The sequence below is a fragment of the Rhodnius prolixus genome, unplaced genomic scaffold, assembly GCF_049639745.1.
Source record: "Rhodnius prolixus isolate KJV_2025 unplaced genomic scaffold, Rpr scaffold_13, whole genome shotgun sequence".
Lineage (NCBI taxonomy): Eukaryota > Metazoa > Arthropoda > Insecta > Hemiptera > Reduviidae > Rhodnius > Rhodnius prolixus.
Genome location: NW_027411583.1, coordinates 10,909,785 through 10,925,343, shown reverse-complemented (window position 1 = coordinate 10,925,343; position 15,559 = coordinate 10,909,785). Strand labels below are relative to the sequence as shown.

Genomic DNA, 15,559 nt, shown 5'->3' with positions numbered 1-15,559 from the left:
AAGAAAAAACTTTCAACCAATGTATTATTTATGGGGATATAACTCTAGCTAGCTTTTCGGGATACACATTCTTTGTCACGACAACTTCTACTGTAGACTTCACTGTTTGCACGAATCTGTCATTTTTCCATAAATAACTTTTAATTGATACAGATATTTTTTTTAAAAAATGTATATTTTATTTATTTAGTTTTTTTCCAGGTAGATGTTGATTTTTAAACCAGGCTGAACTTGAATAATTTGGGGAGAAATCAGTGATGGTAATCAATGAACAATAATTGAAAATAGAAACTCAAATCCGTAGCCATTTTATTGGCACTATTTCTTTTAACGCCGGTCAGCAGTTTCCGGTACCTCGTTCTACAACAGTCAGTGAAAATATGGATTCAGAGGTGAGGAACCTATATGGGATAGAGCGTATTTTATTCTTTCATTATGTTGAAAGAGATCCTTTATCAGCCGTTGGTTTATGAATAATTAAAAATAATATTGATACTGACAAAATTTAATAATCATAATAATAGTAATAATAATAGGGAAGGGAGGGGAGGGATTAGCTATGCGGTTAGCGTACTGGACTCCCACGCGGAGGTCTCAGGTTCGAATCCAGCTGCTGGCCCTTAGATTTTCTCTTCCTAGGAGCTTCTTACAGCTAACTGTCCGGTGATGGACTGTGTTGTCTGTTACGAGAGAACACTGTCCGGAGGCCGGCAGTGCACTGGAAAAAGCTCCGGGCGCTAATAACCTCAGCTGCTGATGCGCCAAAAAATAATAATAATAATAACAAGGGAAGGGATTAGCTATGAGGTTAGCATACTGGACTCCCACGCGGAGGTCCCGGGTTCGAATCCAGCAGCTGACCCTTAGATTTTCTCTTCCTAGGAGCTTCTTACAGCTCACTGTCCGGTGATGGACAGTGTTGTCTGTAACGAGAGAACACTGTCCGGAGGCCGGCAGTGCACTGGAAAAAGCTCCGGGCGCTAATAACCTCAGCTGCTGATGCGCCAAAAAATAATAATAATAATAACAAGGGAAGGGATTAGCTATGAGGTTAGCATACTGGACTCCCACGCGGAGGTCCCGGGTTCGAATCCAGCAGCTGACCCTTAGATTTTCTCTTCCTAGGAGCTTCTTACAGCTCACTGTCCGGTGATGGACAGTGTTGTCTGTAACGAGAGAACACTGTCCGGAGGCCGGCAGTGCACTGGAAAAAGCTCCGGGCGCTAATAACCTCAGCTGCTGATGCGCCAAAAAATAATAATAATAATAACAAGGGAAGGGATTAGCTATGAGGTTAGCATACTGGACTCCCACGCGGAGGTCCCGGGTTCGAATCCAGCAGCTGACCCTTAGATTTTCTCTTCCTAGGAGCTTCTTACAGCTAACTGTCCGGTGATGGACAGAATTGTCTGTAACGAGAGAACACTGTCCGGAGGCCGGCAGTGCACTGGAAAAAGCTCCGGGCGCTAATAACCTCAGCAGCTGATGCGCCAAAAAATAATAATAATAATAACAAGGGAAGGGATTAGCTATGAGGTTAGCATACTGGACTCCCACGCGGAGGTCCCGGGTTCGAATCCAGCAGCTGACCCTTAGATTTTCTCTTCCTAGGAGCTTCTTACAGCTAACTGTCCGGTGATGGACAGAATTGTCTGTAACGAGAGAACACTGTCCGGAGGCCGGCAGTGCACTGGAAAAAGCTCCGGGCGCTAATAACCTCAGCTGCTGATGCGCCAAAAAATAATAATAATAATAACAAGGGAAGGGATTAGCTATGAGGTTAGCATACTGGACTCCCACGCGGAGGTCCCGGGTTCGAATCCAGCTGCTGACCCTTAGATTTTCTCTTCCTAGGAGCTTCTTACAGCTTACTGTCCGGTGATGGACAGAATTGTCTGTAACGAGAGAACACTGTCCGGAGGCCGGCAGTGCACTGGAAAAAGCTCCGGGCGCTAATAACCTCTGCTGTTGATGCGCCAAAAATATATATATATATATATATATATATATATATATATATATATATATATATATATATAATAATAATAATAATAATAATAATACAATAATTCATCAACATTTTCTTTAAAAAGTCTGTGCCAATTTTTATCGTTCTGACTCCGACATTGAAAATTATTCAATTCCCCCTCCCCATAGTGCAGTTGATGAAATAGAACTCTTTTTTAAGCAAACCAATTTCAGGCACCTCGTTCACACCTGCTATCGCAGAGCCTCCTGCCCACTAGGTCAGGAGTTGCCGCTGCCGTTGCTTATAAAACCCGAATATTTTGAAGTAAACATTCTTGTTTGCTTAACGTTATGAGATTTATTTGTGTAACCCCTTTTGTGAGTTATACAGATAAGTTTTTAATGAAGAAAATGTTCGGCTTCACCGGGAAGAAGATCGAGTACGTTTACATTATATTTTATGTGCTTCGAAATTTAAGGAAAAACTTTAATGTTCAATTTTTCCTCGATATTTTCCTCCATAGGTATTTAATAAAGAATGAAATTATGCAAAAATACAAATTATTTTGAAGATTTATATTACGGTTCACCATCAACTACGGTTTATGAATCATTGCTGAATATGTTTTAATTTAATTATCATGTACATATATACCTAATTTTGATTCATTTGTCGGAATAAAACAGTAAAATTAAAAATTACATTAATTTTTTTAGTTTAAATTTTTATTGCGTAAGTAGATACTTTATGAAATACCTACGGAGGAAAAAATAGTAAAAAAATTCTAAACTATTGTTTTATTTAAAATAATTTGCATTAAAAATCCTAATGCTATCTAAGTTGCACATAAAGACTTTTTAGGCAAAATATTCTTGTCAAAAATGTACTCTAGAATTTTTTCACTATTTTAACCTGCATAGGTATTTACCTAAAGTTTTTCCCAATTTTACGTCATTTCAAATGGTGATACATAACCTGACTATTATAAACTGACTAAACCGAAACCCGATAGTTATGGTAAATCTTCATGGGCGTTTGCAGCGTGTTAATTAAGAGATAAAAAGTAAAATATTAGCGGTAACTTAAATAATTTTGTAGGTCAATAAATAATCTCACTTCCAGTGAAGTACTTCTTTACAAGTTGATTCAAAAAACTTCACGAAAAGTTTGTAATTGTTTAATTTCATAAAAATCAAATTAATTGGCTTTAGGGTTGTACAAATGGTTTTTCGAAATAAGTTTTGCCCTAAATATTTTTAATCTATATGATGTCGGTAACAGTGGACATGAACCAGCAAATAACAGAACCGGAAAATTCATTATGTGATTCTGGTAACGAAAAAGTTTACGGAGATGAAGACATTGTTTTTTAGTAAGTTAAAGTGATTACAAAGGTAAATAGTAATTATAGATTAACCTGCTAAAAAAGTAGTATAATATGTTACAGAAAGTTAAGTTTGTAAAATTAAACAACCTTATTCTGTTCATTTTTAATTTCACATTAGGGTTTAAACTAACAAATATTTCAAGGCGGTTTCCAATAATATTTTCGTCTACTAATTATCTTGGAAAGTAGATGTAATATACAATGCCAAAATTATGAATTCTCATTTCTAAAATGTTCGTAATATTCTACTAGAATTTTTTTTAATCTGTAAGTACTTTTGTGTCTTTCACCAGTTTGATATACATTTTTTAGTGAAAATTAGTAATTACTGCAAGTCTCGCTACATTTAGTAATAACGTAGCTCGTAGCTAGTGGCCAGAATTTCTCTTTCAAGGAATTGAAAATTATCCCATGTATTCTTTCTATTTTATACCGTCTAATCTTGTTTGTACTTATTTCACATGCTCTGTGCGTGTGTGTCTAGCGCTTCCGTATTTTGGTTCGATTTTCGTAAGGATTCAAAAAATTTGCGTTATTCAGCATGGTAAGTGAAAATTCTATGCCAAATAAGATGTTTGTACTATCATCTCTTTCAAATTGGACGTGTTGGTGTCGTGACTAATGCAGTTTTCAAGTACTCGTAAGTTTGCATGAAAGTGTTGTGCGCCCCTCCTATCGAAATGTTTGTTTTTACCAAGTGTATTCTGCTTTCATTAAAAAAAAAAAAAAAAAAAAATAGAACACACCTGATAATACCTGGTAAGGGTTACTAAAATTGCCAAATAATCCTACTCACATGATATTGGATAAAACTGCATGTTCGAAATTAACAACAAATTGTATTAGCGATGCTTAAAACTGTTTCGAAATTTTTGTTTTTCTATTCTTTAGTTTATGTCTCGAATATTTAGCAATTTTCATTTATTAGAACATATCCGAAATGTTTATCGTTTTCTTTTTCTACTTTCACTTAGTCTAGAACTTTTATATGAATAATTTGTCTATAAAAAATTAGTTTAAATGTTAGGTCTAGGTTATAGTACGTATTATCTATTGCTATATTTACTGTTTTACCAAAATAGTTTAAGTAAGCGTAGTATATTTTTTCTAATTCGTACTGTGTAAAATGCACAAAAAAATTAACTAGCAGTTCAACCTAGATGTTTTTTTACAAATAGAATTTTGGATACAAAACTAGAATATGTTCTCATTTATTCGCAGTTCGTCTTCATATGTTTTTAACTATTTTAACTATAGGTAGACTGTCATTGGAAAGTTTTGTTGTAAAATCACGTTTTTAACAAATCCGGTGATCGTTAGTTGAAAATGTAATTGCATTTGTTTTTAATCATAACATTTTCATTACACAAACGTTTTGATGCTCATTCAAGGAATAATATATACGTATGTGATGTTTTTATTTTTATTTTATGTTGGTACAAAAAATTGTCTGTACAGTTAGAGAATGTCTTTTTTTCTTTGATCTAAAGATAATACCTAGAAAAAGCTACACTGAAGGTTATTTATTGCTCTTACTTGTAAGTATGTGAAGATACATACTGTGTCCTAGAAATCAATTATTCACTTTTCTTAACGATCTTAGTAATTAATATTTTAAGAAAGATCTTTTAAAAAAATATCCAACAACTGAATCTCAGAGCAATCTCAAACATTATTAACTACTTTATTCGAGAAATTAATAGATTAGAAATTATTCCTTACATATTAAAACTGTCCGGTAGGACAGTTGTATAAGGATTGATCGTCAAAAAGTGCACGAAAAAGCGTAACGTTAAAAAACACCCAACTTTGACAATTTTTTTCTCTTTTTCTATAAAAGATAAAATTCCCAAATTTTCTTTAAAATATAGGGCAAACCCTCCTTTATAACTGTAATTTTTTTGCAACCCCCCAGACCTAATAGATTTCGAGAAAAAAGTTGCCGAAAATGAGCAAAAACGGCATTTTCAGAAATTGTTGTTGTTCTTCTTCTTCTTCTTCTTCTTCTTGTTGTTGTTGTTGTTGTTACCTTTTTTGTAAACTACGTAGCGCCTAAACGCGAGAACCGATTTTCATGAATGAGGTGACATTCGATTCGGAATTTTATGTAGATGTGCCTTTTGGGGGTCTCAACGCTGTACACCGAATTAGAGAGGAGTTAGCCCCCTTTATGTAAGGCCCCCTTCAAAATTATTATTACTAATTACTCTGTAAATCTTAGCCCGATTTTGATAAAATTTGGTAGGATGATAGAGTTAGGGCTCCCCTACGTAACATTAAAGCGGCGATCTGCTCTTACGCTAGTTAAGGGGAAGTATAGCAATCGTTTCAAATTATCGACAAGTGAACTGATTTTCATGAATGAAGTGTCATTCGAATCGAAATTTTGTACAGATTTGCACTTTAAAAGTCTCGTCGCTATGCCTCATATGGAGGGGAGTTTGCCCCACCCAAGTAAGGCCGTTTCTAAAACTATTATTACCAATATTTCTATAAAGCTTTGTCCGATTTTGATAAAATTTAGCACGAAGAAGTGATTAAAGCTCCTCTACATGGCTGTGAAGTGCCATCATGCTCTTACACCTACTAAGAGGAAGTACTGAAATCGTTAAAATTATCAATGGGTGAACCTATTTACATTAATGAATTGTCGTTCGATTCAAAATCTTTGCCTCTTTGCCTTTTAGGGAGAAGTACTGTAATCGCCCGTTTATTTTTCTTACTCCTCTTAAAAGGAAGGTCTGAAATCGCAGTTTAAATTTGCTTTTTACGTACAAATACCTTCCTATTTTATTCAAAACGTTTTCTCAAAAAAATTGTTATTGAGGATGGCAACTATAATCATTCTTTAAAAAGATCTCTCCAATGGTAGTTATGGTTCCAACTTAACACCTTATCAGGTTATAATAATAGAATTGCTTATTCCAAATTTTAAAAAAATCTGTAAAGCAGATATGTAACTTTGCAAAATAGACAAAATGGAAAATCTATCCAAAAGGTACAAAAATCTCCTTAACAAAAACTTACAGTTTAAAATGTTGAGTATAAGGGTTGATTAAACGCCAAAAGGTACACAAATCAGCAAGTACCCAACATTTCATTCAAGCTTAGTTGATATAATTTAAGTAATTTTGCTGCATTAACTTTTCCTTCACATTTTTTAGAATTTATTAGATGTCACAGACCCTTATGCTGGCCATTTTCATCTACAAAAAATTTGTTCAAGTAGCACTGTAGATTGACTGTAATATCTATTAATCTATAATAATCCAACTATTAATTACAGGTTAAAAAGAAAACGTTATAAAAAATAAAAAAAATTACGAGGCTACAAAATTTAAAAACTTTTTTAAAAAAATGCTTACACCAACATACATCAATGATTTCGATTATTTTATTTTTAATAAAATCGTCGGTTTAAGTTCATTCTTCGATTAAAGTAATTGTTATTTTATGTAGGAGTCAAACGTTTATAATAATAGGTAATAATTATCTGGCTTTATCGCAAATAATATAGTTTTCTTCAATCACACTCTCAATGTAGCTGTTCTTCTCTCAATGTTATATATATGTTATGTAATAATAAAATAAATAAGTATTGCATACTTTTAGGACAGCTAATTATTCCAGTATTTTACTGTAAGTAAAATTAAATTACAATTGAGAAATGAATAATTGTTGTTGAATAATCTACTTGTTATAACTGTGTGTTATTTGTGCTCTCGAATATTTCAGTAAGACGAATTCAAGTCTGAAATATTGTTTTAAATCCTCCGTGATTCAAATTTTAACAGTAGCCGACTCTAACTTTGTCTTTTTCTACTTTAACATGCATGTATAAGATGTGACAACTTCAGAATAAAGGGCATATTAAAGATAAATCAGAAGAATAATTTGGAATAGAGTTAAAATAAAGTACCTATTTAAAAACGAAGATATAATATACATTTTATCATAATTATAACCAAATAATATTATGAACGAACTGGCCAGCATAAGGGTCTGTGACATCTAATAAATTCTAAAAAATGTGAAGGAAAAGTTAATGCAGCAAAATTACTTAAATTATATCAACTAAGCTTGAATGAAATGTTGGGTACTTGCTGATTTGTGTACCTTTTGGCGTTTAATCAACCCTTATACTCAACATTTTAAACTGTAAGTTTTTGTTAAGGAGATATATATATATTATATATTACTACATATATATATATATATATATATATATATATATATATTACTATATATATATATATTACTAAAGATGTGTCCACATCTAATTAGCCTTCAAACTCCTTGCCTCTGGACAGTGTTACCTTAGCAACAGGACAACTGTCCTTGTTTTGCTCATAGAAAATCCACGGAATCTTATGTTTACCTAGATGTAATCTGTAAGCTGCTTTTGCTTGCGGTGGTGTTAAATATCTCCAATGTAGATCGATTGATTTTCTAACATCTGGATGGTATTGATATCTTAGTTGAGGATCCACTGATTTTCTGTATTTAACTGGTACTAATGGTAATTGGGTACACTGAAAAGAATTTAACTGATTATTTTCATTTTATTTTTAATTAAAAATATTGTTTACACTAGAACAAACAAAACAAACTTACTTTAGATTTTTTAGGTGGTTTTCTTCGACGAAAATTTGAACTGTTTGGAGCTCCGCCACCAGGTCTGCCAAATGGCCAGTACGGAGTGATAGGATGGCCAGACTGTTGAAATGTTAAATATTTGAAGAATTAATCACCAATTTAATTTTTTAAAAAAGTTACAAGATGTGGCCAAAAAGGAGAATCTTAAAACACTTCGACCTAAATTGCTTCCCTGGCTTCTTCGCTGTATAATTATCAAATTTGAAATGTCAAGGTTTACATCTTATTTCTTTTTTCTGCTTATACGAGGTGTGGCTATTAAATAACGAGACTATTGCTGTAAAACATTTTATTTTAAATTTATACATATTTAGTTATTATCACCTTCAATATACACCCCTCCTCTATCCCTACAACGCTCCATGCGGATTTACCATTGTTCGAAACGGTGCTGGAAGTCTTTTTCTGTGAGCTCCTGCATGACGCGTGCCGCTTTTTCTTTCACAGCCATCAACGGACTGAAATCGTGTTCCTTTTAATGCAGATTTGACTTTGGAGTAGCAGATCTAAAGTCACATGGGGCCAGGTCAGGCGAATAAGGCGGTTGGCCTAAAACTGGGATGTTGTACTTGGCTAGAAACGTCTTGTGACAGACAATGCAGTGTGAGCCGGCGCCGGTTGTCTTGATGGAGAACCCCGTGACTTGTTCTTTCACAAATCGGGGCGTTTTTTTTCCTTACTCTTTCACGGAGTTAAGCAAGCACCTCACCGGTAGTAATGTTGATTAATTATAATCGATATTTTCATCCGTTTTGGACGTGGAAGGGGCGACCCGAGCGGTCATCATCTCCGTGGTCTTCTCGGCCATCTTGGAAAAACGCTTGAACCACTCAAAAAAAACTCGCGCACGTGATTAACATGCATCGCCATAAACTTCTTTTAATAAAAGATAAGTTTCAGTAGCGGTTTTACCCAAGTTTTGATGTGAAATTTCACGACAATTCGTTGCTCTACTACGTTTGTAGTAAACATGTTTTCGGCAAAACGAAACTAACACCTCGGTCAGACAGATTTCGTGAGACGCTGCAATCGAAAGAGAAGGCTTTCCGCTGCTGCACAGCTGTCGTCGGTCGTTAGGATTTGGCACATGCATAGTTCTTCTGTAGGCAGCATCAGTCTCGTTATTTAATAGCCACACCTCGTAAGATGTTTTTAACAACCAATTAGAGCGACATTTTTGATGAAAATTGTTGAAGAGTGAAAAAAGAAAGGCAAATCTGCTAAAAACTAATTAATTTTTACTAAATTTACAATTTTATTATTATTTTTAAATGTTCCTCAAGTATAATTCAGGTTTATCAAACAGTAAACTATACTAAAATTGCACTGGATGGAGTTGCATTTCTCAAAGAACGCCCTTTTCAAAAGAAAATTGTAGGAATATACTCCGCATGAAAGTGATAAGCTCAAGATATTTTCCTATTGGTGGGTGTGGGTGCAAATTTTCAGAAAATTTAGAAGAATAAGAGTAAAAAATAATTCTTCTATGAAGGTCTCACCATGCATGTAGTGAGAGTACAGAATGGTAACGTCATGACCGGAAATTGTCATGAGCGTCAATCTCATTGTGGCATTCAGGGGTGCCACTTACCAAAACGAAAAGAAAGTCACGATCGTAATAAGGTAAAGAAAGTAATATTGACAGACCAGAAATAGATTTACCTTATATTTTTGATGGATTCCTCGACGTAGTTCTTCCTCTTGTCGCCATTTAATCATCCTGTCCTCTACCGACCATGGTTCAGCCCATTTATCGCCATTCTCTCGTAAAACCTCCATCATAACCTTGTTTGTTGTTTGTATTTAAGGTGATTTATTGTTTTTTCTGAATGATTGACGCCAATGAATGAACATATTTAAATAGGTTGTAAAAGATATGTGGTTTTTTCTATGCAGTAGATAATAGAAAAGTAATTCTAATAATAAAAACGCGGTGGTGTATATGCAACTCATGAATAAATCCTTTAAATAAAATAAATGGAACAAAATAGGGGAAGCTAAGTTTATGAGAGCACGTGCAGTTTGCCTACTGGCCTAAAGAGACTGACAGAGGGAGTCCCTACCAGTCGATATCGTACCTTCACAGGCTAGCCGGCGACGGAAACTTGCTAGAGTTCAAAGCGATTACTCTGCAGTGTCATATCGTACCTCTCCTTCCAAGTGCAATCTCGGCTCTATATTTCCACCCTAGATACCTATAACAACCAATGTTTTCTAAGCTCTGGGGGGGGGGGGCGTTGAAGGATGCGTGCACGAATCGTTCATTTTTATATTTTATTTCATATTGTTCGTTCCCAAACTAACTAGATTAAAATCAAACTATCTGTTTCAGAACATAATTTTAAACAGTAAATACTCATATTCGATCACATTCTTTATTGCTAGCAACTATACAATGATTAGAAAAACTGATAGAGACAGTTTTTAATTGGGTTATAAAAAGCCTTACAAATATAAAAGTGCCAGAACCACTTATTTGCAAGAAAAACTCTTGTAATTTAATTAAAAAATTAAAATCTTGTTAGTAGTTCCCCAGAAGGTTCGCTTATCTCTCGTGAAAAGAAACAACAACGAACTTGCATTTTTTTTTAAACGTGAATACGTCTTTAAATTTGAATCATATGGTGGCAATCCAAAAAACCTAATGATAACAAAATCGGGGGATACAGTTTGGCATTATAGTTTCGAATCTATCGTCTACATCCAAAATTAAATTAGACCACTGGATAGCCAAAGGATCAAAGAATTCATTACGATAAGCGAGGACTGTGACGCATCGCGCGCGGTGGAGGGGGAAGCGCCACCATTTTGAGATCATTTTGCTGAGTATCGAGATTTGCAATGAGTATAACTTTTGACTCGGAGAAGCTACGATGTACGAAGTTTTAATCGTCAGCTGTCGTCACAATCTATCGATTGCATATAAAACATTAGTGTAAAATAGTGACAGTGAATATAATAAGGTGTTAGAATAAAAAAATATCAAAAATATATAATGTCGGCCTATAAGCGTCGAAAAGCCAAAACGAGATACAGAGATCATGGAAAGGGCTTCTCAAGAACAATCGAATGGTAATAATAAAACACCATATGCCTAAGAACGTAAAAGAATGACTGCGGCCCTGGCGGATCAACGACGACGGTGTCAGTACATCTGCAGCTGGGGCGGTTAAAATTATGGAAGTGGATGATGAAATCGCTTGTACATGGACAACGGACTGTATAGGCATAGATTGTGTTCGATCGTCGATTTGTTTCCTTGATTTCATCCTAAACACATTAATAAAAATATTTTATATAAAAAATATAACCCGTTACGTAAACGTATTCACGTACAACACACGGCCGTGTCCATAACACAGCCACACATTAATTTTTTTTATCTTGAGTTTTCATTTCAAAATATCCCTTTTCTTGTCTCCTGATTCTGAAAAAAGTGATTGAGCCTTTAAATTTTGCTAGATAAGCAAGTAAATTGTATTTGAAGAAACATAAACCATATAAAGGATATCGTAACAACTGTAGGTTGTATTAAATTTGGCAAGTACAACATTTATTGTTTTCGACTAAGTTTAGAGCGAAATACTAAACTTATATAATGTTTTTTGTAGTTAAAATTTATAAATATATTACTTCTTTTCTGGCCAGCTACATACATTACTTTGATAATTTTAAGGCGCGACAAAATCTGAGGTGTTCGTATAGACAACATGTTCATCACCGGGCAGTAAGCTTAAGAAGCTCGTAGGAAGAGAAAAATCTACGGGATGCAGTTGGGAATTCAAATTCATGATCTTCTCATGGGAATCCAGAATTCGCCAACCACTCAGCAAATCTCTTCCCCTTTTATTATTATTATTATGAATCATGGCACTAGCGAATTCTCCCTAGAACAGGCAAGAATCTTCAGTAAAACATTTATCAATAATATGATTAATTAGGTAGAATAAAATTTTTAAAACATTGTTTTTTTAAAGTAGAAAAAATAGATCGATTTAGACATATTTGTTTAAACAATGAAAGGATAAAATTATTCAAAAACTATCATGAGCAAATACTGGGTTTTGATTGAATAAGTTAAGACAATTTTTTGTGAGTTCGAGATGGTTCTGTAAGCGATAATCATCTACAAATCAAAAATTTCCATTAATGTTAATGATTTTTAGTTTCTCGTTTTTAATACAATAAATTAAATCATTCATATAATATATTAAAAAAATATAACATCCAATAACTGGTCAAGTTAAGATTAACTTTATCCTTTAAATATCTAAGCCAATATGTCTTAAGGTGTTAATCACCTTTTTTCTTCTTTAACTACGTTTTAAATGATTATTTAATTTGTATCTATTGTTTTATCTATTTTACATTTTGTTTCAATCTTTTAGTGACATTGAAAAACTGTTTGTTCAGAGAAAAATGGTTAGCTAAGGATTGCTATTATGGTTGAATTTCACACTTCTTATTTTTTAAGTACTCTTCACTAAAAGTATAATTTTTTACAATAAGAGATGAAATAGAAATGTTTAAATATGATAAATGATTGTTGTACGTTGAAAATGGCGTTTGGTCCGCAGTGCTGGATCTTATCTTTTGAGATGGTACCTGTTTTGGCCAGACATAGAGTAAAATCAACTTAATCCTTTGCATCTGAATTGAGAAAAGTTTGTGATTAATCTTAAAAAAAATTTCAATCAGATTTTAAATGTTGCGTGTAATTTCTTTTTTTTTATTAAAATTAAATAATTTTGAACTAATAGTTTAATTTTTTCTCTAAAAAAAGTTTATTCAAAAGTTGTTTTGGTAAATAAAAGAAATGTATATTGTTAACTGATTTAAGTTAAACAAAAATATGATTTCACAGATTTTAGCTGCCTCCTCTCAAAGAATCCTGGAAATATCTCAAGTGTAGGGGTAAGTGGCTGAGGAATACATGTGTTCACTCAGACGGTCGAAGAAAGTTTATTTAAAAGTTATGTTGTAAAAACAAAAAGAAATGTAGCATTGGTAGCAGAATAAAACAGTAAATTTTTAAAAAGTAATCTTTATTTATTTACCTACATGAATACTTATATACCTTAAATTAGTATAAAAACATAATTTTAAAAAAAGAACTGAAATGGTCTTAAAAACTCAAGACATACTCACATGCCAAGGTTAGTGTAGAACACACTATAAAACAAAAACAATACCTTACAAACCTATTTTTTTTACAAATATTTTATATATTTATTTATATTAGACTAGTGATGGGCAGAACGAGTCCGTCTTTGGACTCGTTGGATTTGAATCAGTTCCAGGGTTGGAATCGATTCCAACAACTCGTTCACCGATTCCGGTCTCTGTACTTACCCTATGCATTAGTAACATTGTAAAAAATATCATTAAATGTTAGCTTTCCCAGTTAATAACAAAACTATATTTCTTTAACACACATTGAGTACTATCCCTAATTTCCAATTGCACTGATAAATATAAAATTAACAACGTAACACAAAAATTAACATAAAAATAGACTAGTCAATTATAAAAATTAAAGCAATGCTGTTTAGTCATTATCTAGCTTGACCACTGGAAGACTGGAGTTAATGTGCTTCAAGAGGATCCAAGATAGAGAAACGGAAATGGGTAGGAAATTATTCCCATAAAAAAAAATCTAACCCTTCAAGCAAAATGATAATTACTCATAAATAAAGAAATATTTATTTACTAGGACTTGTATATCAAGCTTTAAAAATATTATCTCATTATCTTACGAAAAGAAAAAGCTGTGTGCTTAATCTTTAACATAGCGCTGGACACTCTTATTCTTATCTTCATTGGGTAAGTTTAACCGTGTACATGACCGTGAGACAGTCAAAGTAACACTGAGCCAAAATTTAGTATTACCTAATTGGTTTACTTACTGCAGTATCCCTCCCACTCTATCACCAATTTCACAAACATTCATCGATTGGAAATAATTTTTAGTTAAATATTCGTTTTATTTGAATACAAAAAACATTATAACGCTTTCTTAAGATGATTTTAATTTTTAAAATTTGTTTTTGTCCATTACTCTTATAAAATACGAAGAATTTCAAATAAAATATAATATACAAACACAATGATCTAGTGTGCAGGTGGAGTCAGTCCTCGTTACCATAGCAATGGAACCGTTAAACAACTCCGGTTCCAGCTCCAGCAATTTCTATTGGCTAGATTCAGTGAACGAAAAAATGGAACGAGTCCGGTTTCAAAAGGATTTAAATCACTCCGGATTCGACTCCACCAACTCCAGTGGATTTAACCAATGAAAATGCTAGAGCTGGGCCGGAGTCGTTTAACGGTTCCGTTGTCATGGTAACTACGACTGACTCCACCTGCACACTAGATCATTCTGTGTTTGTATATTATATTTTATTTGAAATTCTTCGTATTTTATAAGAGTAATGGACAAAAACAAATTTTAAAAATTCAAATCATCTTAAGAAAGCGTTATAATGTTTTTTGTATTCCAATGAAACGAATATTTAACTAAAAAATATTTTTAATCGATGAATGTTTGTGAAATAGGTGATAGAGTGGGAGGGATACTACACTAAGTAAACCAGTTAGGTAATACTAAATTTTGGCCCAGTTTTACTTTGACCGTCTAGCTGACATGTACACGTTCAAACTTACCCAATGAAGATAAGAATAAGAGTGTCCAGCGCTATGTTAAAGATTAAGCACACAGCTTTTTCTTTTCGTAAGATAATGAGATAATATTTTTAAAGCTTGATATTCAATTCTTAGTAAATAAATATTATTTATTTATTTATTTATTTATTTATTTATTGTATTTGTGGTCAATAAATATTATGAGAGTAATTATAATTTTGAAGGGTTAGAATTTTTATGGAATAATTTCCTACCCATTTCCGTTTCTCTACCTTGAATACTCTTGAAGTAAGTTAACTCCAGTCTTCTAGTGGTCAAGCTAGATAATGACAAAACTGCATTGCTTTAATTTATATTTGACTAGCCTATTTTTGTGTTAATATTTGTATTACGTTGTTAATTTTATATTTATCAGAGCAATTGGAAATTAGGGATAGTACTCAATGTGTGTTAAAGAAATATAGTTTTGTTATTAACTGGGAAAGCTAACATTTAATGATATAATAATATAATAAATTGCGTGACATTTGTTCTTATGTTTAATCGTTCCAAACCTTCTGCTGCCTCATTTTCATTTTTATTTGCCTAAATTTTTTGGGGCGGGGCGGAATCACTTTTTTTAAAAATAGGGATTTGAATCAACTCGTTCCACCATCGGACTCGTTCCAATGGAACGAGTCCGCTCAAATAGCCCATCACTATATTAGACAAAACACCAAAAAACATAAATTCATAACGAAAAATAAATAAAACAATGCTAAAAAAATCCGTCAGAGGGCACCACTTATCAAGCATGTGAAAATAGTTTCAGAAGTTGCAACTAGGTACCTGCGATGTAACTTCTTCTATATGTACGCCAACAGCACGAATTCTCGTCAGTACGACTTGAGTAAAGCAGGGAGGTA

General features: G+C 33.3%; 1 protein-coding gene and 1 long non-coding RNA gene across 30 annotated transcripts in view; one reads left to right on the top strand and one right to left on the bottom strand.

The window, feature by feature from the left end:
• The window catches only part of LOC141448123 (uncharacterized), a 37,967-nt gene extending 27,898 nt beyond the window's left edge, over positions 1-10,069 (bottom strand). The window contains exons 1-3 of the mRNA XM_074116235.1: positions 9,675-10,069; positions 7,971-8,072; positions 7,735-7,888 (exon numbers count right to left, since the gene is read on the bottom strand). Coding sequence (XP_073972336.1) covers positions 7,735-7,888; positions 7,971-8,072; positions 9,675-9,794 — 376 coding nt within the window. The 5' untranslated portion in view covers positions 9,795-10,069. The remainder of the gene's footprint in view (positions 1-7,734; positions 7,889-7,970; positions 8,073-9,674) is intronic.
• LOC141448135 (uncharacterized) overlaps positions 1-13,054 on the top strand; it is a 38,354-nt gene extending 25,300 nt beyond the window's left edge. For 13 of the 29 annotated variants that reach the window (XR_012454883.1, XR_012454889.1, XR_012454884.1 and 10 more), the window contains 5 exons: positions 202-392; positions 3,251-3,363; positions 7,985-8,226; positions 11,689-11,908; positions 12,877-13,054. This is a non-coding gene — a long non-coding RNA (uncharacterized lncRNA). Of the gene's footprint in view, positions 1-201; positions 393-3,180; positions 3,364-3,474; positions 3,835-7,975; positions 8,227-11,688; positions 11,909-12,876 lie in introns of those variants that run through there. The other 16 variants (XR_012454872.1, XR_012454874.1, XR_012454864.1 and 13 more) reach the window with 16 other exon arrangements.
• Positions 13,055-15,559: the final 2,505 nt, after the last annotated feature.